Below are 24,836 nucleotides of genomic sequence, written 5' to 3' on the forward strand. Positions count from 1 at the left end.
CCCGCGCCTCGCTCAGCCAGTGAGCGGGAACCGGTCTGTATGTGGAATCCGAACCCTCGGGCGGGAGCGCCGCCGCGCTTCCCAAGCGGCGCACTTATCCAGTGCGCCACCGGGCCAGCCCTTTTTATTTTATTTTTATGTGTATGTTTTACTTGACTTTATTTTGGGGGTCAATTTTAGTTTAAAAGAAAGAAGGATACACAAGGTACTGTAGCAGTGGTTTCCTAAGGGGAGGAAGGAACTTAACTTTTCACTGGATGCATTTTGTACTATTTTAATTTTTACCATTGATTTTTTTTTTTTTAAGTCAACTTTTTTTTTTTTTGGTGGTTGGCCTGTACAGGGATTGAACTCTGGACGTTGGTGTTTATCACCATGCTCTAACCAACTGAGCTAACCGACCAGCCCAAAGTCAACTTTGTTGAGGTTAAAAATTGCACTCATTTAAAGTGTAGTTTGAAGGGCCAGCCCATGGCTCACTTGGGAGAGTGTGGTGCTGATAACACCAAGGCCACGGGTTCGGATCCCTATATAGGGATGGCCGGTTAGCTCACTTGGGAGTGCGTGGTGCTGACAACACCAAGTCAAGGGTTAAGGTCCCCTTACTGGTCATCTTTTAAAATAAATAAATAAATAAAAATTAAAGTATAGTTTGAAGACTTTTTGGCAGATGTATACACTACATAGCTACTACTGCAGTGAAGGTACAGAATATTTCTATTGCACCCAAAAGTTCTTGGGCCCATTTGCAGTCAACCTCCTTTCCTTTCATCCCTGGACCATCTTTTCGACCTTGTATAATTGGGTCTTCGGGACAAGCTCTTTACCAGGTCCTTTTGGTTTCCTCCCCAGTGTTGACCCGAATGATCAGAAAAAGACAGCTTGTTATGACATTGATGTGGAAGTGGATGATACCTTGAAGACTCAGATGAATTCTTTTCTGCTGTCCACTGCCAGCCAACAGGAGATTGCTACTCTAGACAACAAGGTAGGGGTTTGTGCCCTAGGTAGTTTGGGAGCTACCAGCTCCCTATTGCAGCTGCTCTAAGCCTCCTTTTGATTCTTGGTATTCATTCAAAATATATTGATACACAGTATATGTCAGGCAATATGCTTGGTGCTGGTTGGAGCCAGATTCGCATGAGTTCTGATTCTGGCTGTACCTTTTAATAGCATTCAGCCTGTTTCTGATATGTGAGATAGGGAACATAATCTGTATTTTTATAAGGTTGCCATTAGGATTAAATGAGACGGTGTATGTAAAGACACGAGACTGTCTGGCACATAAAAACAGCTAATGGTAACTCCTGCTACTGTTATTGCTATCATTATTATTACCATTAACATTTTACACATAATCCTTGCAAATAAAGCCAAAAGTGCTCTGGGAACACAAAGGAGAACAGGGGGGCTTTGCTGGAAGAGTTGATGTCTCAAGTAAATTTTGAAGGACATAGTGGGAATTAAAAAAGGAGAAAGGATAGCAGTGCTGGAGACATGGGAGGCAGAGCACATTCCAAGGAGAGGGAATAGGTATATGTGAAAGTCCAAAGAGGAGAGAAAGTGTCTGGCATGTTCAAATAGTCATCCCTCTGTATCCCTGGCGGATTGGTTCCAAAACCTCCCAGCACATACCAAAATGCTCAAGTCTCTTACATAAAATGCTGTAGTATTTGCATATAACCTACTACTTTAAATCATATCTAGATTACTTATGTAAATAGTTATGCTATATTTTATTTGTATTTTTTTATTGTTGTATCACTATTCTTTATTTTTTGAATATTTCTTTTTTTCTTTTTTTTTTTTTTTTTAAAGATGATCGGTAAGGGGATCTTAACCCTTGACTTGGTGTTGTCAGCACCACGCACTCCCAAGTGAGCTAACCGGCCATCCCTATGTAGGATCCGAACCCGGGGCCTTGGTGTTATCAGCACCGCACTCTCCCGAGTGAGCCACGGGCCGGACCTTTTTTTGAATATTTCTGATCTGCAATTGGTTGAATCTCTGAATGTGGAGACCATGGATCCAGATGGCCAACTGTACAAGCAGTTTTGTGATATAGATACAGCACAGATTGCCAGGGATGGGATGTTTTGGGTAAGGAAGCTGGATAGGGAAGTAGGAACTTAATCATGAAAAAGCTTTGATTCAGGGAAAACTGGTTTATATTTCATCCTGAAGACTAAATAAAGGAGCTTGTTGAGAGATCATCACCAGCGGAGCGACTAATGCTATCTGCATTTAGAGTGATCATTGGCAAGAAGGTGGAGAGTGAATTATAAGAGGGGCAGATCTGGAGGCAGGAAACCCAGTTAGAAGGCTGGTACAGTAATCCATGTGAGATATTTTAAGGCCCTAAACTTAAGGTACTGACAGTGAGGATGCAAGTAAGTGGACAGATTCGAGAGGTATCAAAGTGGAATCAAAGGGATTTGGCCACTGTTTGGATGGGGTGAAGGACGAGGGAGAAGAAGGCATTATGGCAACTCCCAGGTTTTCAGCTTGGGTGGATAGTAGTATTCACTAAGATTGGGAACAGAGGAGGAGGTAATTTTGGAGATGTTGAATTTAAGGTGCCTTGAGATGTCAAGAAACATTGGATTGTTTGGAATTTAGAAAATGGACTCTGGATTGGGGACTCATTACCCTGTCAGTGGTAGTGGAAAACATACAAGTCAATAAAATTATCAGGAAGAATGTGTAGAATGAGAAGAGAAGAAAGCTGAGAACAAAACCCAGAGACCAGAGCTTTTGAGACAGCCCTCTATACCACTCCTTTTCTACCTGAGAGTGTTTTTGGACCCATTTATGCTCTGGATTAAGTAGTCACTATGTAGCATCGCCCAAAGAGGGCATTGAGGAGACTAAAAGGATAACTTCTCCCACATAGGGTATACAGAGAGAGAGAAACAAGTGCAAATTACCTACTGAAAGGATGCAGAGGGCCAGAGCAGTTGGAGCTTGGGGCAGCACTCTGTACCTGGATTGGGACTGGCACATGGAGATGTCAGGCACTGTCTGTCATTTAAATTTGTGTTTCTCGGGCCAGCCCAGTGGCGCACTGGAGAGTGCGCCGCTTGGGAGCGCAGCGGCGCTCCCGCCGAGGGTTCGGATCCCATGTGGAGACCGGTTCCCGCTCATTGGCTGAGCGCGGTGCAGGCGCAGCACCGAGGGTTGTGATCCCGTTGCCGGTCAGTAAAAAAAAAATAAATAAATAAATTTGTGTTTCTCTAGTTTGAAAATGATATGAACTTCCTTTTTCCTTGCAGATCCACGAGACAATAGAAACTATCAACCAGCTGAAGACACAGCGGGAGTTCATGCTGAGCTTTGCCAGAGACCCTCAGGGTTTCATCAATGACTGGCTTCAGTCCCAGTGCCGGGACCTCAAGGTAAAGAACCTAGGAAAGGGCCAAAAGGAGTTAGGTTAGTGAGGCACACAGTCAAGTAGGGAAATGGAGGCAGAACCATTAAGTATTGATTTAGTACCTACTCTGTGCTGTCATTGTGCTCCGTATTGTCGGGGATACAGACTGGAAGACCTGATCTCTGCTTTCAAAGCAGCATGCATTCTGTTTGGAAAAACTAGGTTAATATGATTAAAAAGTAGTAAATCATGTAAGACATTGTCAACTGACTAGTACCAGTAAGATAATTCAAAGAAGAAGGGAGATCAATGTGGGTACAATTGCTGAGAAAAGGGCCGGCCCGTGACTCACTCAGGAGAGTGCGGTGCTGATAGCACCAGGGCCGCGGGTTCGGATCCCATATAGGGATGGCCGGTTTGCTCACTGGCTGAGCGTGGTGCTGACAACACCAAGTCAAGGGTTAAGATCCCCTTACCGGTCATCTTTAAAAAAAAAAAAAATTGCTGAGAAAAGCTTCTTGGAAAATTTGGGATTTGAAGATATTTCCCAGGGCAGGAAGCACCATAAGTTGAGGAGAAAAGATAGCAATGGGCACAGAAGTTGTGAAATGTGCCCTCATTTCTCACTTATCTGGTGGTGACTGATTACAGTTATAGAAGCTGAGCAGAGGAGCAAGGGAAAAGGGGTGCCAGGAAAGATCCTTGAACAAGGCGATCAATGACTTGTGGATAGCAGGGATGATTTTGGGTACTGTATTAGTTTGCTGGTGCTGCTGTAGCAAACTGCCACAAACTGGGTGGCTTAAACAACAGAAATTTGTCTCATAGTTATGGAGGCAGAAAGTTTGAAATCAAGTTGCCATTAGGTTGGTTTCTTCTGAGGGCTGTGAGGGAGAATCTGCTCCATGCCTCTCTCCTAGCTTCTGGTAGCCTCAGCCATTCCTTTGCTTGTAGCTGGCATTCTCCATGCATCTTTAGTCAGTCATCTTCCTTCTGTATGTGTCTGTCTCTGCATCCAAATTTCTCCTTTTTACGAGGATACTAGTCATATTTGATTAGGGTCCACCCTAATGACCTCATCTTAACTTGATCATCTGCAGAGACCCAATTTCCAAATAAGGTCACATTCACAGGTACTTGTTCAGGATTCCTACATCTTTTGGGGGATAGAATTCGACTGGTAATGGGTGTGAAGGAAGGAAACAAGTCTATTCTCCTCTTTCTTCCCCCTCCCCTATTCCCATCTCCCTCAGACCATGACCGATGTGGTGGGTAACCCGGAGGAAGAGCGCCGTGCTGAGTTCTACTTCCAGCCTTGGGCTCAGGAGGCTGTGTGCCGATACTTCTACTCCAAGGTAGATGCCTGGGGTGCACAGCGGAAATTGACAGAAGGCAAGGGGTCTGCACCCCTGATGGGGGTCATTGATATTAGTTACCAACTTCTGGTCTGTCTCATCTTCCACTCCCTCCATTATTTTCTCTTTAGGTGCAGCAGAGAAGACAAGAATTAGAGCAAGCCCTGGGAATCCGAAATACATAGGGCCTCTCCCACAGCCCTGACGTGGCTGCACCGATTCTTTATTTGAGCCTGTGCTGCCTGCCTCATAGCACCTGCCTTGGTCTTGCTTGGGGCACTCCAGGGGATGCTGTTGGTTCAAGGACAACACCAGAACGACGAGGGTCTCACATTTCTTTCTCACAAGACACCTATTATCCTCTTCTCCCACCCCATCCCTTCCCATCCCCAGCTTCCCTTTGCCCCACAGAGTTCCCATGTGCCTCTACCCTCCCCTGGTCTACATAGGATCTCTAGGTAGTGTTAGAGAGAGAACCTGTAGTGGTAATCAGTGCTCTGAGTGGACTGGGCCTAAGGCCAGGTGGTCTTCAAGGGGACCAGCTACACTGATTCTGCCCTTCAGAGACCCAGGAGTTGGGAGCTTTAGTCCCTTCTCCAAGACTCAGGCCTGGGGGCACTCTATAAGCTAATTGATCATGGCTCCCCAATAACAGAATCCAATTTCCTTCCTTCCCTCCACAGGTTTGGAGCAAACTCTCCCTTCACTTGTTACCCTCTAGCACTAAAGGAACCCTGGCTCTTGGGCTCCACTGAGCCCCAGGTCAGTCCCCAGCCCTCTGGATTGGCCCGCTGTCTCAGTGTTTGTCTTACTCCTTAGTGAGGGGTCCACATCAGTATTAAGAGTTTGTTCTTTAACTGTTGCTTCCTCCTAGCACATTCCCTGTAGCTGCCCTTTTTTAGGATTCCCTCATATCTGCCCTAACCCAGAGCATTTGGGTGGGGGAATCTTGCCTTTCCCTTTAAAAGCCCCAGGAATCTAATCTGGGGTACTGTCATTGCCAGCAGAGGCTGTTCCTTCCTACTGTTGCTTGGAGGTGTGACTCATTCATTCACTGCACCTTTACCCTCCCCCAGTCCCTTAACGGAGAAACAGGCCTAAAATCAAACGGGTAAAAAGCCCTGGGCCATCCCTGTCTTCCTGTCCCTTGTCTGCCCAGTTGACACTGGTGACTTCTAGGGCACTGAGGAGTGAAAGCGCCTAGGGCTGGAGAATAGCTCTGAGTTGGGTTTGTGACTCTTCCCTCTCCCTGCCTCACAGGATTGTGACTCCCCAACCCCTGCCCTCAAAGCTTCAGACCCCTCAGGTAGCAGCAGGACCTTGTGATCTTGGCCCCTTGGAACTGAGATGGTTTTGCATCTTTCCAGGAGAGCCTCAGATTCTTCTTCCAGGTTGTATCACCCCCGAGTTAGCATATCCCAGGCTCGCAGACTCAACACAGCAGGGTGGGAGACAGCTGGGCACAGAGGGGGGATTCCGTTCAGCATGGGCTTCAAACCCACAGAACTGACAAAGCCCCTGCTTCCCCACCCCCTCCTCAGGCTCCTGCGAGCACATCCCTCAGCCCCTTATCCCTGCCTGTTCTACACTGGGGACAGCAGAATTTTCTCCCCATCTTCCCCTTCCTTCTGTTATCCGTCCCTTGAAAGGATCTCCCCACAGTGACACTGGACAAACGGGCAGCTGAGCCCTGGCCCGGCTCCTGACTGGAACCACGAGAAGGAAGCTCAGCACTCCTACAGTGTCCCTGTTGAAGATAACTTTTTATTAACTGAATTATGATGTTTTTTTTCATGGACCAAAATTTTTTTTGTACTGTCCCCTTATCGTCACCCAGTTTTAATAAAACAATCTTCTGAAGAATGAGTCCCCCTACCTACTGTGGGAGAGCTCTTCCTTGAGCTCTTCCTCTAATACCATTAGCCGTGCTTGTATTGTTTGTTCATTTTATTTGACAAATATTTATTGACCACCTGCTATGTACCTGTGATGCTAGGTGCTGAGGATTCAGTCGAAAATGAGATTTCTATCCTTTGGACCTCAGGGTATCACCTTAGAGTTTGCTCTGTCAGCCCCAGTGGTCCAAGCAGGCTAGGTGATGGTGGGATTATTGGGCTTCGCCAGTGGATCTTAGAGCCCTGTGCCTGGTTCCCCTGTTAGGCATACTAACAGGTCAGTGGCACTTGATGATGGCAGTTGTCCTGAGCTCTGCAAGGCACTTGCTGGTTGGGGTGAGCTGTCCGTGGGTGACCTGTGATGAACCCGAGCCGCCTTCTCTCCCAGGGCTCCGGGCTAGATATGGGCCAGGGCCTGCACAACAAAAGAAACATTTTTGTTTTCTGTCACTAAGTTTCCACTTTCATGGCCGTGGGTGAGATTTCAGTTCTTAAGAGCATCATGGAAGTGCTGTGTTGTTGCCATTCTTTCTGTAATCAACCCACCCCTCACTGGCAGTTTGGAAGACTGCTCAGGAGTGATTATTCCCACTAGCAAATGCATGCATTCTGCTGCAGTTGTGCCTACTCCCCACCTGGTGGCTCATTATTTCTACCTTTGTGCCATTATCCAAGAAGGGGGTTGGAACATAGGATGAGTGCAACCACCTCCCAAAGTTATAGTTAAGTTATCTGTTGTCTCCATGGATGGGAACACTCTTAAGTATTGCCTGTTCAATGTAAGCAGTCAAATCCACCAAAGGTACAAACACTGTTCCCAGTATGGAACTTGGGGGTTTATCAGACTTGAGCAGGAAAAAGAGAGAGAAGACTGTATGGGGTTGATAACTTGGAGTGGAGAAAATTGATGTCAAGGATATTGAAATAGCATCTGTTTTTACCCAGGTTAATTACATGTGTAATGAATGGCTGATGGACTATTATTAATTTCAAGCAAATAATCTACAGTTAGCTCTTAGGAAAAGAGCTCTGGTGATACAGATAACTTCTTGTGACAAGCCAATTCTGAATCTCTATCCTCTATTTCTATATCAATGAGCAAGTTGTCTCCACACTACCTAAAATGGTTGTAGGGGGAAAATGAGAAATGGAAGCATTTAGGCTTCCATACTCCCACAAGGGGGTAATTTTATGCATGGACCTCCATTCTTTGGGGTTTTTGTCATACGTGCCAGGGACAGAAGCATTCTTTCTATCACCCATAATCAGTGCTCCCAGCTGGTAGCCTGGCACTGATGCCTTTATCTCTGCTAGTGCAATAAAGGAGCGGTCTGTGGGAGGCGAAAACAACCAGCTACTGACTTCATGTTATGTTCCCCTTATGGGAAATCTGTTGAGAATATGCTGGGCTTTTCCTGGGCAGTCCCTGGGACTTAGAAAAACGTTGCTCCTCAGTTTTGACCTCCTGCCCACTTACCCTTACCCATTGGTTGCACATAGCTCCCCTCTAGCCCAGTGCTTACTACCCGTTGCTGGCCAGCAGCAGCCCAGGGGGATGGCAACACCCACTTAGCAGTCTGCCAAGCCAGGAGGTCAGCATGTGCGACACAGTGGTATCTGCCCTCTAGGTCAAGGTGCACAGACAGCTGAAGTGTTAGGAGCCTCTTACTCCACTCTCCAGTCTGGAAACAGAGCTCCCCCTCTTAGTCAAACAGATGGCTGTGGGTGATATAGAGCCCTGAACTGCTGCATGTGTTCCTTCCATTCTTCCCCTGCCCCCAAAATCACACACACCAGAGGACACAGCTGCCCTTTCCCCTTTCTGGCCTCTGCAAACTAGCCATTAACCTGAGGGAACCCTTAGTGTGGTAGCGTGGAAGTCCAAGAAAGGAGTTAAAGGAAGCTCAGGGCCTCTCAAGGACAGTGTACACTTTGCCTCCTATTCTCTCCTGTCCTCTTCTTCCTTAAGCCTGGAGTCTACAAAGAGTATTGTGGCCCACTTGGCATCAGAGCTCTCTTTGACCTTTCCCACCCTTCGTTCAAGAAAGACATTCAGGTGTGAATTGTCAGAGGTGAGGAGAGGCCCATTGGTGAGTCCCTGAGATGACCACTGTGGGTGGCCAGATGACATTTGTCTCTCAGGGCTCCTGGGGTCTCTTCTTATCCTTGGGCTAGGTTGCCCAACAGCAGGCCCTTACCCCTTATGTGGTCTGATCTTTAGAAGTGGGCCCACATGCAGCCACCCGTCACCCACAGCCTGCAGTGGAGCTGGTATGGGGCTGCTAGAGGACAAACTGGAGCAGTTTTGGGGGTCCTGGGAGGGTATGTGGCCAGGGGATGGGGGTCAAGAATTCCTGCCTTTGAAAGGAAAGCATTCCCATATCTGCTACTAGGGCTAAATACAATTTATTTCAGTGCTGGGGGAAAGGTGTGAGAGGACCAGTCACTTGTTCCTTATCTGGACTATTTCTTGGCAGACCTCAAAATGAGACATTGTGGGGAGAGGGGTGGGAAATGGGCTGGGGCCAAGGAGAGAAGCTTGCCAGTACTGTCAGCTGGCAAACCAGAGAGAAAAAGCTGGGCCTGGGCTCTGCCCCGTTTCTGTTCTCCACCTGGCTCTACCCTTTTCTCCCTCTCCCTGGCTCTGCCCAACTCTCTATCTCCCTGGGCGCCAGCCTCCCCGCCCACCCCTGGAGGCGGGGCTTGGCTGCACCCACGTGTGGCAGAGTTAAATGCTCCTAGCTGGCAGAGGAGCTGGGGAGTGTGGCACTGAGCCGGCTCAGGCAAAGAAGCGGCACCATGGCTGGCAAGAAAGTCTGCATTGTAGGCTCCGGCAACTGGTAAGTGGTTCTGCTAAGGGATAAGGGGGAAGGGTGGGTTCTCCCAAGTACAGAGAGGCTAAGGAGGGAGGTTTGGTGGGCAGGACGCAGAGAGTGGGTAGAAATGCCCTCAGCTTCCTGTTCGACCCCTGCTGCTATATTCTGTGCCTACAGGCACAGGACAGCCAGTGCCCAGACCTCTCCTAGCCCCTGCCTGCCTGGGCAGCTGCACCTGTTCACCATAGGACTGGAGATTCCAGAATGCTCCCTGCCTGAAAAGCTGCTTGGGTTTGGGGGTGGGCAGATCAGAAGGCAAGCCCCTTCTCCAGCAGCAAAGTGTGAGACAATCTCCTTTCTACTGCCAGGTCACTGGGGACACACTTGTCATGAGAATGGGGGTGACAAGGAAGGTAGGAAGTAAATAATCTGGTGGGTTGCTGTGAGACCCTGAGGGGGCACTGCCCCAACCTCTGCCACTCTTCCCTCCTCACCTCCACCCACTCCTCCACTTTTCTGTGCTCCCCCTCCCACTAGGGGCTCAGCGATTGCCAAGATCGTGGGTAGTAATGCAGCCCAGCTGGCACGCTTTGACCCTCGAGTGACCATGTGGGTGTTTGAGGAAGATGTCGGGGGCAGAAAGCTGACAGAGATCATCAACGCACAGCATGAGAATGTCAAATACCTGCCAGGGCACAAGCTGCCCCCAAATGTGGTGAGTCCCAACACCCTGCAAAGAAGGGAGAGAGGGAAGTAGAGGGAGGGAAGGCCAGGAGAGTCAGAGCTCAGATCTTACTGATGAGGTGCTTCCTGTTGTGAGGGGCCACTTCAGGTGCCAGCTGGATGTAGGCAGTGTCTCAAGAAGGCTGCTCTGGGCACAGGGAAACCCTACCCACAGCCCCCAAGCTACTCCTCTGTGCACTTCCTGGGACTGAGGAGAACCTGAATGTACCTCCTCCCTTATAGGCACCCAGGCAGGGAAGGGACAGGGAGAAGACAAGGAAGTTGATCTCCATGGCAACCAAAGACTGGTTCTGAGGCTCCCAGACTTGGGGTCCAGGTTGTGCCTGCCTCAGGCCATAATCCAGTTACTCATTTACTGGGTGATTAGCGGACTTGGAAGCTGCTCCATGGACTTACGGTCTTTGGTCAAATCCATGTGGCTCTCTCCCCACCTGGAAAGGGGGAGCAGGGAAGAGAGCAGAAAGACTGGGCTCTTCCTTATCAATTGCGGGCCATAAGGAGCAGGGTGATGAAATCTACTTGGCCTCTTCCTCCTGCCAAGCCCAGGCCATCTTTGGCCTCCCTCACTGTCCCACAGCCAAGGGCTAGGAGAGTGCTGGGAAGAGGTTTCCAGGAGTCCTCAAGAACCCACGACAGCTGGAGCAGAGAGTGATGGTTGGGGGAGGGAACAGAGTGTCTTTCCCTCCAAGTTCAGTCCTTCCAGATTCAGTCCCAAGCCACCCTTCCTTCTCCCCTACCAGCCTCACTCTTTGGCTCCTAGATCTCCTGAATGGGGTCCCACAGGGGCTGGGTCTGCCTGGCCCATGAATACCCGGTCACCCCCACAGGTGGCTGTCCCAGATGTGGTTCAGGCTGCAACGGATGCTGACATCCTGATCTTTGTGGTGCCCCATCAGTTCATTGGCAAGATCTGTGACCAGCTCAAGGGCCATCTGAAGGCGAATGCCATTGGCATATCTCTTATTAAGGTGCCAGGGACACCTTCATGTGGATTGGGGAGGGTGCAGCTAACTTTTGTGGGGCTCAGGGTGAGTGAAACAAGAAAAGAAAATGGCCAAAAAGTAGGCCAAGAGTTTCTCGAAGAAGAGAAACTGGCTTTGGAGAGGAATTGGTTTAAGAGAGCAGACATGCTGGGGGTCGCTGGAAGGGGAGGTTGGTTGGGAAGTAGGTAAGAGATTGGTTTGGAGGCAAATGTCTTAAGGGAGTTCAGGAGGTATCTGGGGATGACTAGGGGATGTGAGAAGTGGACTGGTTCGGGGAATATGAAAGGGGAGCTGGTTTGGAGCAGTGACTGGTCACTGAATGGAATTTGTTTGGGATAGTCAGGAAGGAGTTGTTTAGGGGTGTGGAGGGATAGTTGCCTTGAGAGGTAGGTTGGTTAAGTGGATGTGGAAGTAGAGTTTTCAGATGGGTTCGTTTTTCACATGCTGTCTATCCTCCTCACAGCAAGCTTTAGCTGGGTTGGAATGGGGCAGAACATCTGGGGAGGGACACTGATGGACAGTGGATCTAGAAGGGGCACCTGGCCTGAGCTCCATCCTGTGCCCAGGGGGTAGACGAGGGCCCCAATGGGCTGAAGCTCATCTCTGAAGTTATTGGGGAGCGCCTTGGCATCCCCATGAGTGTGCTGATGGGGGCCAACATTGCCAGCGAGGTGGCTGATGAGAAGTTCTGTGAGACAACTATTGGTGAGAGCCCCCCCAATCCAGAAACACAACACAGTTCTGGTTGCATTCCATCCTCAAATTCCCCCATCCTGCTTAGCCTTCTCCTTCCCATAAGGCAGGGAAAGGAAAAAGATTCAAGCATCAGAGGTGAGGGAGGGTTGGGACACCTCCCAGGGAAGGGTTGCATGTCCTGCTTAGGGCAGGTAGGGGAAGGATAGCCGAGTTCCCCCTGAAAGTCTTGCCCCCTCTTTACTTTAGGCTGCAAGGACCTAGCCCAGGGACAGCTTCTGAAAGAGCTGATGCAGACACCCAATTTCCGTATCACGGTGGTGCAAGAGGTGGACACAGTAGAGATCTGTGGGGCCTTAAAGGTGAGAGGGGCACAGAGGCAGCTGTGGGGTGGAGAGAAGGGCCCAAAGGAGACTCCGGTTCAGCTCTACAAAGTTGCTGGTACTCCAGCTCTCATTCTTGGGCATTGCTCTCCTTCCCCACCAAGTCTCACACACTTAGGAAGAACTGCAAAAGCACGGCCAGGGGCGTTCAGGCCTGCTCATTACTCACCATCAGACACTGGACCTTCTTCTTCCTTTCCCCCTATAGCCCCTTGTAGGAAATCCCTATCCCTGGTTCAGGGGGAAAAGGACATGCCCAGGCTAATGGGAGACAAGACATCCAGGACACCCAGACAGACTGATGGCCAGAACTATGGATCCTGGACAGCTGTGGACATGAGGGCTACAGAATAGAATGGTCATGGATGGGAGGGCCAGCTGGAGAGAAGAGTGACTTTCAGAAAATGTCCTCAAGGATGGAGTATGAAGCGGGGCTTAAGAAAGGAGGTACAGCAAGTGGGAAAACCAAGAGGTGGAAATAGTTTAGGAGCCCATTCACTATACTTCACTTATTCAGTGGGTATGTCAAGGCTGGTGCAAGGAACATGAGGCAGATGCTGAGAGCTCCAAGTGGGCCTGCAGGAGGGGGTCCTTTCTCACCCATGATCTCTACTTCCCCAAGAATGTAGTGGCTGTGGGGGCTGGCTTCTGCGATGGGCTGGGCTTTGGCGACAACACTAAGGCGGCGGTGATCCGGCTGGGGCTCATGGAGATGATCGCCTTTGCCAAGCTCTTCTGCAGTGGCCCTGTGTCCTCTGCCACCTTCTTGGAGAGCTGTGGTGTTGCTGACCTCATCACTACTTGCTATGGAGGGCGGAACCGCAAGGTGGCCGAAGCCTTTGTCCGCACAGGAAAGGTGGGCCGTGGGAAGAAGGGAGAACGGGGGGTGGGCCCTGTGGGCGCCAAGGTGAGATGCTGGCAGGAGGTGTCTCTTGTGCACAAACATTGAGATTGTTGTGAACATTCCCACCCCTTCTTTCCTCCTAAGACCCCACCTCCCATCTGAGCCCGACTTCCCATCTCATACTGACAGCCCTCCTCTCCCACTTCCATCCACTCATTCTGTTTTCTTCACAGTCCATTGAGCAGCTGGAGAAAGAGATGCTGAATGGGCAGAAGCTTCAGGGGCCCCAGACAGCCCGGGAGCTACACAGCATTCTACAGCACAAAGGCCTGGTGGACAAGTAAGTGTCTATCTCCCACTGGTTGAGGAAGCCAGAGCCAGAAGTGCTGTCCCCAATCATCTTCCTGAACCCTCCAATCTGGGAAATGGAGAGGGAAGCATTACCTTGTGTTTATAGACCAAGAGACTAGAACTTGGAAAGAGTCTGGTATGCCCATTGTCCCCCAGCTTGTTCATGGTCTTTGAATTCCTTCCAGTCTAGTGCTCTTTACACTGCATTCCTTGGACCCCTTTTTCCTCCTTGTCCTCTGCTCTAGGGCAGCAGGAATAAGCTTATCTGACTGTCCCAACTCTGTGTACATCACCCCCAGTCTGAGCCTCTCTCCCACGACCAACCCTTCCTTCCTCCAAATCCTGTCCTGGATGCTGAGGTATAAGGAGAAGGATGGGCTCTGCTTCAGGGTGTCTTCGCAAAGACAGTGGAGGTGACTGGGCTGATCAGAGCAGAGCTCTGTTGGCCTGGGAAAGAATTCTAGAAAAAGAGTAAGAAACAGGTTCAGAAGATGAGTCCATGGCTGGTCAAGGTAGAGCCTCCTGGTAAAGGGAGCAGCCTGACAAGAGGACAGAAAGAAAGAAACTGGCATTTATTGAGCACCTGCACATAATACATAATCATGTCTTCACATAAACAATCATACCTTCACTACTTTGTTATATTAGTTCCACGTTACAGCTGATGACAGCCTCAGAGAGGCTAAGTGGGTGTCCCAACTGGAACAAAAAATTCAAGCCAGGGAATCAAGCAGGCAAATTCAGTATGATAGGGAGCAGGGCAATTAGCAACCTGACACTAAAACCAAGGGCTAGACAGTTCAGATTCTCAGCAGGTGGAAATTGAGAGCCAGAGTCTGCCTGAGCTCCAAGGTGGGATAGATGGTGAATGGGGAGGCTAAGCTGGGTTTATCCCTTCCCACTTTAGGTTTCCCCTGTTCATGGCTGTGTACAAGGTGTGCTACGAGGGACAGCCAGTGGGTGAATTCATCCACTGCCTGCAGAATCATCCAGAACATATCTGAGCGAGGCCAGGGCCCAGGCGAGGCAGCTTCTTACCCCAGTGGAGACAGATGGAAGTATGGGCACCTCATCACCAGGATCTCCAGGACTCCCCATAGAGCAGAGTCTTCTCAACTTTTCACTGGAGGATAGGAGGCTGTGGGGCCCAGCTACATGCCTGGAGATCCTGAACTGCCAAGCAGCCTGCAGCCTCTTGCCACCATGTTGCCAGAGATGGAGTTGCCCTGTCCCTCTCCAGATGTGGGGCTTTCTCTCTGTCCTCTGGGAGCGGTAGAATCAAGCCCCAGTGCTGCCTACTTTGTGTTTGTGTACATGGAAGAGGGTGGAGGGAGAAGATGGCAGGGCAAGGGCCGCAGTTGCTGCCTCAGACAGACTAGGAATCCTGTCCCCAAGCCCAGTTAAGTGGCTAAGGAAGTCCCTTAGCCCCAGGAGGGATGAGGCAAGGGCTGCCAGTGAGGGGCCTGGGCTTTTGAGATGACATAGGCCCCAGGGACCCTTGGCTGACCTCTGCTGGGCCCCACACAGCATCAATGGATCTCAGTGTTTGTTAACAAAATACAAAGATCTCAAACAACTCCCTTCTAGCTTCTCCTAGCAACATCTGCGTCCTCAGAAACCTGTTCATCCCATTTTCTCCTCCCCCAGGCTGCCCTGGCACCAGAGTTGATGCCACGCTGACATCTCTGGTCCTGGGGCTTGCCATTTTCCCCATGGCCTTCCTGGTTTCTAGTTCCTTGCCAGCTCCTTCCCACCCTGCTTGACCTTTCTAAGCCTTCCCTCACCCTCCCTGCCTGCACCCTCTTTGGGGAGAAGGAGCTTAATCTGCTGACTGAGCTACACCTTTTCATAGCAGGCTCAGATCACTGGGCCCTCTGTGACCTTTGCATTTGCCCTGACTCCCTTCTCAGGAGCTCAAAATGAGGGAGGTGTCAGCTGGGCCCCTCTTGCTGCTGTCTCCCCAGAGGACACCCCTGACCTTACCCCTTTTCCTCTTCCCAAACCCTGTACCTCTTTCTCAGCTGCCTCAAAGTAGCCAGGGCAGGTAACTAGCACCTGGCATCTGGAGACCAGAAGGCCTGAAAATGGTCCAAAGGCTGAGTGGGGGTAGGGAAGGGTGGGCAAGTTCCTATGTTAGTGGGTCCTGATATGTCAAGGCCAGCTCTCCTGTGTTGAATGAGGACCTTCTCACGAGGTGTTGACCACATCAGCACCTCAGGAGCTGGGACACTCGAGGAGGAGGAAAATAAAACCCACCCTACTCCCTTGCTTAAGGGAAGAAGGGATTGGGAGGAGTGTGGTTTGCACTGGACTGGCTCCAGGATGGGGTGGCAGCAGGGGAATGTCACAGGTCAGCAGCCTAGGCTCCTGGCTATAAATAGTCCTGGAAGGCCTGAGAGGCTCCTGCCAGTCCAGCAGGGGTCTCAGCTTCCTGTGCGGGAGCACCTGACTCTGGCCCTCGTTAGGTTAACCCTCCCGTACTCTCCAATAAACCAGGAAGGCAGGCTCCTCTCCGCTCCTAGCACTTGAGAATTCACTCTTACCAGTGAAGGGCACAACTGTCCAGACAGGCAACGAGAGTCCCTCCAGGCTTGGCTGGGCCCAGGTCGAGCACTGACTGAACGAACCCACAGCTGCCTCTCCAGGAGGTTAAGGTGGGGGCAGAGAGGCAGCTTCAAACATCTTTGGCTACTTTTGTTCACTCCGCAGTTAACTGTGAATCCGAGGCCTTCTTATCAGGCCTACTTGTCTACCCAATAAAGCACGATTTTTCCAGAAGCAGAGAGTTGGGGAAGGGAGCTTCAGTGCATGTGGCAGTGCGTGTGCTGTCATGTGTCACTGCATGCACGTTTTCACTCTTACGGTAACAAAAGTGAAAAAAGAAATACCCCCTCGATAATCGCAGCATTCCCGGCCCCCAGAAGCGGTGCCCACTCAGTCCGCTCCTCTCTCCTCCCTCTCCCGCCAGCCGCTCCACGCCCCTCCCCCCAAGCTGGCACCTAGCCTTGCCAGCGCTTCGTAGGGGCTTTATCACGCCGATTGCAAGCGGGGCGGTCACACATGGGACAGAAACGTTAGAGAGGCACCGCTCGTGTCCACTCCGTGGTCATGGCCCAACCTGTCTCACACTCGGTGGTCCAGGTCCCGCGGTGCCGGTCTGGTGCCTACCTGAGCTCGGCCCGCAGCCGAGCCACCCACGAGAGGGCAGCTCCAGGATCTAGGGGGCGCGCGTTCCACTTCCAGGGGACGGGCTCCGAGAGAATCTACCTAGCTACCGTAGACGTCACCACGACTTAGGCTGACGATTGGCTGACCGACTGAACATACTTAAACTTCCGGTTCTAGAACGTGGGTCATCAGAGACCCTCTCTCCACAGACCATAACCACAACCCCCAGAATCCAACGGGCCTCTCCGAGGGGAAAGCTCGTCTGAGGATGCGTAGTAAGGATGGCTGGCCCGGAAGCCGGAGGTTCAAAGCTGGACAGCGTCGAAGTTGTGGCTGGCTCTAGCTCCCGCCTTAGTGGGCGGAGTTGTGCTGTGTCCGGTGAGCTGTTCCCTCTCTTGCGTCAGGAGCAGAATCCTTAGAGGCTAAGCCTGGCGGATAGGCGGGAGAAAGGGTCGCTTTCCGCACCAATAGCTAAGGCGTTCCCGGTTGCTCCTGGGCAGTTATCCTCACGTATCTGGTTCCGGGCGCTGCGTTCTGCCGCGCTAGGAAGTTGAGCGGACCGTGGCAGCGAGACGCTGCCTGCGGAGGCCTCGGCTGGACGCCTGGGAGTTGCAGCATCCAGGTACGCCATCGGCTAGGGCCGAGCTGGGGCCGTCGATCCGCTGGGTACGTGCCCACCTGGGCCGGCTTCTGCTTACCGCATCTTCCCATCCCCCAGTCTCCTGCCTTCGGTGCCCTTGAAGTCACGCGCGTATGCTGCTTCGGCAACCGCGAGTGGCAGTCTGCACTGCTTACTACGCGACTCCATTGTGGCAGTAGGGTAGCCTTGCCAGAGCGCCGCGCTGGTCCGGTCAAACCTCGACTCCCGCCTAGCATCTAGGCCCTCCACGCTCCGACTCCAAACGCCCCTTCCTTGCCTTATAGTCTACTGCGCCGGTATACGTGGCCATCTTGATCACCTTCGCGCATGTCAGTTATCTAGCTCCACCACTTTGCTACTTTCACCTCCTGGAATCCTCTCCCCCTCCGTCTTTTCCGCTGGTGTAAATCCTTCTTCTAAAAAGACAGCTCCACCCCCACACCTTTCTGCTAACCTTTCTCGAGCCTCCACCCTGTCTGTGAACTCTCACAGCGCCTCTTCTGCTCACGTACCGTGTTTTACTTTGTCTAACAGAATATAGGATGCTTAGCTTATGCCCATTAGACCATAAACTCCTCCATGTTCTTTTCTGCGGCATTCATAGCATAAGTGCCGAGTAAAAGATAACTGAGTGATTCTAAGTTGAGGTGTTAGACGCATTTGAGGGAATGTGTTTTCCAGGGGAGAAACGCGATCTTTGAGGGCCTCTCATGTTTAGAGGGCAGGAAAAGAGAAAAGCCACATATCCCTTGCAAATTGCACCCCTATGGCATTTTCTGTAATGAGTCTTACTGTGTTTTTTACTGTTTTTCTGAAAGCTGCCGTCCAACCCCATCTCTTCATTACAGAGACCCAGCTTTGTGCTTTATTGAGAAAATGGACATCCCTCGGATGAGAACGTTCTACTAACCTCAAAAGTTTCCTTCATTTCCGAGGTTAATCCTTCTACTTGGGCTTCTAATTTCATCTTTTCCTGGGAGGTCCTTGATACGGTTCTGTCCTGTCCACCTCACTTCTTTTATCTTCAGTTTATTCATCAGCTTCTTCCCCTTTTAAAACATATTCATATCTGCCTTATTAATAAGCAAAACAAAACTGGAGGGCCGGCCCGGTGGCGCACATACAGACCGGTTCCCACTCACTGGCTGAGCGAGGTGCGGGGGCAACACCGAGGGTTGTGATCCCGTCGCCGGTCCCGGTCCGGGCGCGACACTGAGGGTTGCGATCCGTTGCCGGTCACGAAAAAAGACAAAAAGGAAAAAAAAAAAAAACTGGAATTTTCTTGATCTTGTTACCTTCTCGAGCTATTGCCCCAAACTCCCATTTCCTTAACAGCAAGTAACAAGAATAATCAATCTTTGGGGTGAGGGAATTATGATCCTTCTAATAATCTGTTTCTGTCTCTCCTGGACAAATGCTAGACACATATGAACCTTGCCGGGGGCATGTTTGATAGGCCTGCTGGGGTGCTGGTGAAGAATCTGTGCTCTTTAATTGATACTTATACTTTCTGTTACAGTTCAGAGCACTAAGCCGACTTCTACCCTACACTTACCAGTGACCTAGTTGCCCATTCTCACCCAGTGGTCCCATCTGACCAGTCTTCATGACAGTTAACTTTGCAGTAGTGGTTCCCAATTTTTATTCTGGCCTAAAACACTGGGAAGATACAGCACACCTCCATCAGTGGCAGTGACTTGATACAGCAATGATTTTTAACAAGGAAGGGAGATGTCGTTATATGAAAAAGCCCCCCAGATGTTTCTGGAATTTCCTACCTGCCTTCTTTCCTTAATGGTTTCCTTCTTCAAACTGTTGCTCCCTTAGCCTCTCTCTTTCTTGTCTTATCCTCTGCTTTGGTGTCACTTGTTAACTACATCTGTATCTGAAATGTAGCCTCTCCCAAGATCTGTTCAGATTTGCATTCTATCTGCCTGGTAGACATATCCCATGAATGTTGCATTTAGCATCTTAATTTTAACATGTCCAAAACCCAGCTCATGATCTTCTTGACTGACACTGCCACCACACAGTGACACACACCTCTTTCTTCTCGTTTCTTATTCATTTTATTTTGACCGGTAAGGGGATCTCAACCCTCGGCTTGGTGCCTGTCCAAAACCCAGCTCATGATCTTCTTGACTGACACTGCCACCACACAGTGACACACACCTCTTTCTTCTCGTTTCTTATTCATTTTATTTTGACCGGTAAGGGGATCTCAACCCTCGGCTTGGTGCCGTCTGCACCACACTCAGCCAGTGAGTGCACCGGCCATCCCTATATAGGATCCGAACCCGCGGCCTCACTACCAACGCCGCATTCTCCTGAGTGAGCAACGGGGCCGGCCCTCTTCTTTCTTATTTCTGTTAACAGTATCCCAATCCACAAAACTTCCTAACTTGGAGGTTGTCTTAGTCCAGTGTCTGTTGCTTATAACAAAATGCCTGAAACTGGGTAATTTATAAAGAAAAGAAGTTTATTTCTTACAGTTTTGGAGGCTGGGAAGTGCAAGATTGAGGTGACATATCTAGTGAAGGCCTTCTTGCTGGTGGGACTCTCTGTAGAGTCTCCAGGCCACGCAGGGCATCACATAAGGGTGTGAGCATGCTAGCTCACATCTCTCTTTGTTTAAAGTTAAAGCCACCAGTCCCCTCCCATGATAATAACCCATTAATCCATGATTAAGAGGTGACCCAATCACCTCTTACAGGTCCCGCCTCTCAATACTGCCACATTGGGGATTAAGTTTCAACTTGAGTTTTGGAAGGAACAAACATTCAAACCATAGCAGAGGTTTTGTTCAGTTTTGCCCTAATCCATTCAACTGATCAATTCTGTTCTACTTCCAAAATAACTTCTGTGTCTGTCCTCTCCATTTCTACTGCTTTTGCTTTAGCTCAGGTCTGTGAGGGGTTTTTGCTAATTTGAAAACAGGAGAAAAACCTCAGGATGGTTTAGGTAAGAGAAGGAGGTGAGGTTCTAGACACCAGGATTATATATGTTGGTCTTGTGTCACTCTTCTGGCCAAACTGAACCATCCTGTTTCTTTGTTGGCTGGTGAATGCTTCCAGCCCCTTGAGGTGGTCCTATAACTGCTTAGCTCTGACTTGGGTAATGGGGGATGGGAGGAGAAAGAATCAATGAGGGGGAAGTTGGAGGCTGCAGGTCTCTTTGCAGGGTGCTTGTTTACTATCTTAGTGTTCCACACAGAGCATGTGTTTTCTTCACTGTCTCATGCACAGGTTGGGGTTATTTCAAACCTCAGGTAACCTGAACACAGAGACCTTTCTCATCTTGAACCTGTGTCATTTGGCTTTTTTCCTCTACTTTATTTAATGTCACTTTCCATAGTGGAATTATAATTCTAAGAAGCTGTACCTCAGTTTAGCTTAGGATCTGCCCTCAAGGCCTGCTTCAGAGGCATTGTTCAGCCCTTAGGGCTCACTCTGAGAAGCACTTACCTGTCTCTCCCCACCTCAGACACCCTAAACCAGCCAATCCTGAGCTTTTCTTCTTCCAAATTCTTTACTTTTAAGAAACCTATTCTTACTAATTTGAATCAGGCTTTTAATTTCAATTCCCTCAACAAAGAGGAGTCTAAAAAATATTCATAGTTCCAAAGTGAGGAACATTTTGTTCCAGGTGAGGGATTCCCATACAAAACTTTCTCTTGTCCCCTAGCTCAGAATATCCAGGGAATAGTTAAATTAGAAATAATTTATCTCATGCAAATGTGAGTTAACATTTTGCTGGGGACTCAGTAAGTTTCTTCTTAGCACTGGGGATAGGTTCTTAGTGTTAAGTTTAGAACTTAGAATTAATGCTATGGAAGGTTAAGTATAACTGAAGTAATATAAAAGTACTGTTGGCACTATTTCAGGTACATTATGGCTTAAACATGCTTTAGGGCTAACTTGGGAACCTAACAACGTAAGATTATTTCTCTGGGAAAACAGATATTGCCTGAAAGTTTCCCATTTGATCCTCCTAGAGAGAATAATTGACTGCAAATATTTATTTTTATTTATTTATTTATTTAATTAAAAAACTTGTACTTACTTCGAAGCGTTCAGAAAGTTAACAAAACAGCTGCAACTTTTTTTCCCCCGCAACTACAGAGGTATTCAGTTAACAGAACAACAATTATTTTGTATAAGCTGCATCAGAGACAATTGAAGATTAAAAAACTACCATCCCCATATATAACTAATTTGTGCTGTGCACCAACAAGAAACTGCTTTAAATTTCCATGCCAATTTACAGCCCCCATACTGTACCAGGCAAGGTCAGTGGCTATTGAAAATACCACCAGGACAGGGCTATCCAAAGACACATTCTGTAGTGTGTTAACTATACAAAAAAAGACGCTGTACAGTTTAAAAACAAATCTTTTTTTTTTGACCGGTAAGGGGATCGCAACCCTCGGCATGGTGTTGTCCGCACCACACTCAGCCACTGAGCGCACCAGCCATCCCTATATAGGATCCAAACCCGCGGCCTTGGCGATACCAGTGCCGCACTCTCCCGATTGAGTCATGGGGCCGGCCCAAAAACAAATCTTACACAGCCTTACATTTCAGTTTTTTCCTTTAAAAGGAGTGAGTTGTGTACCAGGGGGGTTAAATGCTTTATAGACAAGAAAAAAAACAAAACTGTGCTAGAACCAGCTTATTCATCATCCTCTTCCTCTTCCTCATCTTCCTCCTCATCCTCTTCATCCTTGTCGTCTTCCTCCTCTTCTTTTTCTTGTTTTCGGCCGTGACAGCTCCCTTTTTTGCTGCATCAGGCTTTCCTTTAGCTTGGTATGCAGCAATATCCTTTCATATTTTTCCTTCAGCTCAGCAGCCTTCTTTTCAGAAGGCTGCTTATCATCTGCAGCAGTGTTGTTCCACCTCTCTCCCAGTTTCTTTGCAACATCGCCAATGGATAGGCTGGGATGTTCTCCTTTGATTTTTGGGCGATACTCAGAACAGAATAAGAAAAAGTCCAAAGGAGGCCTCTTCGGTGCATTAGGATCCTTGAACTTCTTTTTTGTTTCCCCTTTAGGAGGGATATAGGTTTTCATTTTTCTTTCATAACGGGCCTTGTCCGCCTTTGCCATGTCTTCAAATTTTCCTCTCTTTTTAGGACACATGATCTTCCACCTCTCTGAGCAATTCTTAGAAAACTCTGAGAAGTTGACTGAAGCATCTGGGTGTTTCTTCTTGTGCTCCTCCCAACAAGTTTGCACAAAGAATGCATATGATGACATTTTGCCTCTCAGTTTCTTAGGATCTCCTTTGCCCATGTTTAGCTATTTTTCCTCAGCAAGGCATAGAGTCACCCTGTGCCCATCCGGCTCTCACTTGCCCTGGCGCTGTCTCTGGAGCTCAATGTACTGCAATGGCTCTGACTGCAAATATTTAATCCCAGGAGACCTCCACTAGTCCCCTATTAGCCAGAAAAACTAATGGATGCTTAAAGTAATGTACCAGTTGAGAACAGTTGTGTATTGTCCATGCCAGTCACTTCTCTCCGCAAACATGGAGGGTCAAGTGTTAACTGTGATGGCTTTCATATACACCGGGTTCTAGCCTTATTTCTGTATCTTGTATGCAGATTTTATTTGCCCTTTTGAATCGTAGAGTTCCTAAATGATATCTTCTAGTATCCTTGTAAGACTCTGCCTACATGTAGGGGCCATTCAGTATAGAGTACAGATAAACTAAGCAGGATGCAGAAGTTATGGAATGGCCTTGAACAGGGAAGTGTGCAGGGCAATGAGGCCTCTTTCTCTGGTCTAAATCCAGTCTCTTTTTCGTAGAGAGTGACATGCCATCTGCCAAGCAGCTAGCTGACATTGGCTACAAGACCTTCTCTGCCTCCATGATGCTCCTCACTGTGTACGGGGGCTACCTCTGCAGTGCTCGAGCTTACGACTATCTCCAGCAGCGCAGCTCCCGGCGCCGGGCTGCAGAAGAACAGAAGACCTCAGGAGTCCTGTAGAACTGGGAGACTTTTTCCCCTGAGTAGAGAAGCCTGAGCCATGCTGTGGAAGGACATCGCCAGCTATCATTTCCAAGTCAAGAAGACTAGGGCCTTGATGGTTTTCAAATCCTGCTGGAAGAAAGTGCCCACGGTTTCTCTGGTACTGCCAGTTTGTGCCAATTTGACACAGTTTGTGGAGGCTCTCGAATCATAATAGGAATGTGAGGGTGAGAAACACCTCCAGACATTAAATATTTTGCCATGTCTATGTCTTGGTGGTTTTGTTTGCCCAAGTAGTTTAGGACCATAGAAGTGGGAGCCTTGACTACCAGTTTTCTAGTCATAGACTGGATTTCCATATCTTGAGCTTTTATCACCTGTGTATATCCCATGGGGGATATACAGTTTTAGGAGGAGTAGTATCAGCCATCATAATCTCAGAGAGAAGACTATCTTAGCATTTATATAAATCCCCTGAAAAAACTGTAAGAAGCTTTTCTTTGGGCAGTGACCATTCTTGGACTAATAACTATGTCTAGGTAATGGGGTACTGTAGCCAGCATGGCCACGCATGCACCTCTGTGTCAAGGAAGGCAGAGAGGCCCTTTTTCGACAGCCCTAATAAAATTGCACAAAGTGGAGGAGAGAGAGTTCCCAAAAAGAAGAGCTATTTGGCAGCGTATAATAAACAGCATACAGTTCAACTCTTTAAGCTCTAGATGTAGTATTAGCATAAGGGTAGACTTCTTACTGTGCTAATGCATAATGTAGGTCTTATTGCAGAGATGTGAAGAGGATTTGAAATAAAATGCAGTGCATTTGAAGTAAAACCTCAGTGAAGAGAGCGATTCTTGCCAACATTCCATTTTGAGCTTTGAAGGTCGCTAGTACACATCATTCTTCGTGATTACCCAAAATATTAGCCCCCCTTGGACACCTGTCCTTTCCCATGCTCTCATGCGCATACTGTTTTTGCCCCCCTGCTCATAAACCTCTTCCATGATTTAAAAAACAGCTTTCCTATATCCTCAGCCCCTTTACTCCCATCCTCTCTGTGTGTTAATGGAGGACTCTACTGTCTCCTCTGCTTTCTCTTTCATTTATTTATTTACTTATTTTTGGCAGCTGGCTGGTATGAGGATCTGAACCCTTGGCCTTGGTGTTACAACACTCCATTCTAACTGAGCTAACCTGCTAGCCCTCCTGTTTTCTCATTTTTTATACAGTAGGGTCACCATTCTCCCAGATTACCAGTGCCACTTTCAGATAGTGACTTCCCTAACCAAGTAAAACATAAGTCCTGTTTGGCAAATATTCTTACATTCTCATTTCTAATGTTGGGGCCCAGAAAGTGATACCCCAAAGTGAAGGCCTCAGCAGCAGCTTCAAAAGCAAAGTTTTCTTCTGACCTCCTGCCCTCATGTTCCTCAGCCTCATTCTCCCCTGAGGCAAGCCATAGAAACTAGGATCCCTCTTCCCCAAGATGGGTCATAGATACTCTAATCTCCCTTTTCTGACTATCTTGGTGCTGGTCATAAATTAATACTCTGACCTACCTTGTCTGATTGTAGGGTATAAGACCCCCATTCCAGAAAGGGTCCTGTCTCATACCCTGGAGGAATTA

At 48.8% G+C, this 24,836-nt stretch overlaps 3 protein-coding genes across 8 annotated transcripts in view; all 3 read left to right on the forward strand.

Annotated features, from left to right (window-relative positions):
- The window catches only part of SMARCD1 (SWI/SNF related, matrix associated, actin dependent regulator of chromatin, subfamily d, member 1), a 13,404-nt gene extending 6,813 nt beyond the window's left edge, over positions 1-6,591 (forward strand). For 2 of the 4 annotated variants that reach the window (XM_008583033.1, XM_008583026.1), the window contains 4 exons: positions 853-988; positions 3,273-3,395; positions 4,624-4,725; positions 4,857-6,591. In XM_008583033.1, coding sequence (XP_008581255.1) covers positions 853-988; positions 3,273-3,395; positions 4,624-4,725; positions 4,857-4,910 — 415 coding nt within the window. In that variant the 3' untranslated portion in view covers positions 4,911-6,591. The remainder of the gene's footprint in view (positions 1-852; positions 989-3,272; positions 3,396-4,623; positions 4,726-4,856) is intronic. The other 2 variants (XR_551249.1, XR_551250.1) reach the window with 2 other exon arrangements.
- Positions 6,592-9,189: 2,598 nt separating this feature from the next.
- GPD1 (glycerol-3-phosphate dehydrogenase 1 (soluble)) lies at positions 9,190-16,212 on the forward strand. The gene is made up of 8 exons (XM_008583042.1): positions 9,190-9,460; positions 9,974-10,151; positions 11,008-11,148; positions 11,730-11,868; positions 12,106-12,218; positions 12,862-13,095; positions 13,317-13,423; positions 14,342-16,212. The coding sequence occupies exons 1-8, from the start codon at positions 9,420-9,422 to the stop codon at positions 14,436-14,438; spliced, it is 1,050 nt and encodes a 349-aa protein (XP_008581264.1). The 5' UTR covers positions 9,190-9,419; the 3' UTR covers positions 14,439-16,212.
- An 85-nt stretch (positions 16,213-16,297) lies between these two features.
- On the forward strand, positions 16,298-23,480 carry LOC103598978 (cytochrome c oxidase assembly protein COX14). Of its 3 annotated transcripts, none has more exons than XM_008583055.1 (2): positions 16,298-16,980; positions 23,049-23,480. In XM_008583055.1, the coding sequence occupies exons 1-2, from the start codon at positions 16,884-16,886 to the stop codon at positions 23,228-23,230; spliced, it is 279 nt and encodes a 92-aa protein (XP_008581277.1). In that variant the 5' UTR covers positions 16,298-16,883; the 3' UTR covers positions 23,231-23,480. The 3 variants fall into 3 exon arrangements, with proteins under 3 accessions (XP_008581277.1, XP_008581289.1, XP_008581282.1); XM_008583067.1 differs by lacking the exon at positions 16,298-16,980 and adding an exon at positions 17,009-17,268; XM_008583060.1 differs by lacking the exon at positions 16,298-16,980 and adding an exon at positions 17,013-17,224.
- The last annotated feature ends 1,356 nt before the right edge of the window (positions 23,481-24,836 follow it).

The sequence above is a fragment of the Galeopterus variegatus genome, unplaced genomic scaffold (assembly GCF_000696425.1).
Source record: "Galeopterus variegatus unplaced genomic scaffold, G_variegatus-3.0.2 Scaffold95, whole genome shotgun sequence".
Taxonomy (NCBI): Eukaryota; Metazoa; Chordata; class Mammalia; order Dermoptera; family Cynocephalidae; genus Galeopterus; species Galeopterus variegatus.

What these genes read in the sequence shown, in the direction of transcription:
- GPD1 (XM_008583042.1), top strand. Translation starts at nt 9,420, where the DNA reads ATGGCTGGCAAGAAAGTCTGCATTGTAGGCTCCGGCAACTG. An exon ending in ACAAGCTGCCCCCAAATGTG is followed by an intron (nt 10,152 to 11,007) that starts GTGAGTCCCAAC and finishes TCACCCCCACAG; the next exon opens with GTGGCTGTCCCAGATGTGGT. An exon ending in CACAAAGGCCTGGTGGACAA is followed by an intron (nt 13,424 to 14,341) that starts GTAAGTGTCTAT and finishes TTCCCACTTTAG; the next exon opens with GTTTCCCCTGTTCATGGCTG.
- LOC103598978 (XM_008583055.1), top strand. Translation starts at nt 16,884, where the DNA reads ATGGCTGGCCCGGAAGCCGGAGGTTCAAAGCTGGACAGCGTCGAAGTT. An exon ending in GCGGAGTTGTGCTGTGTCCG is followed by an intron (nt 16,981 to 23,048) that starts GTGAGCTGTTCC and finishes TCTTTTTCGTAG; the next exon opens with AGAGTGACATGCCATCTGCC.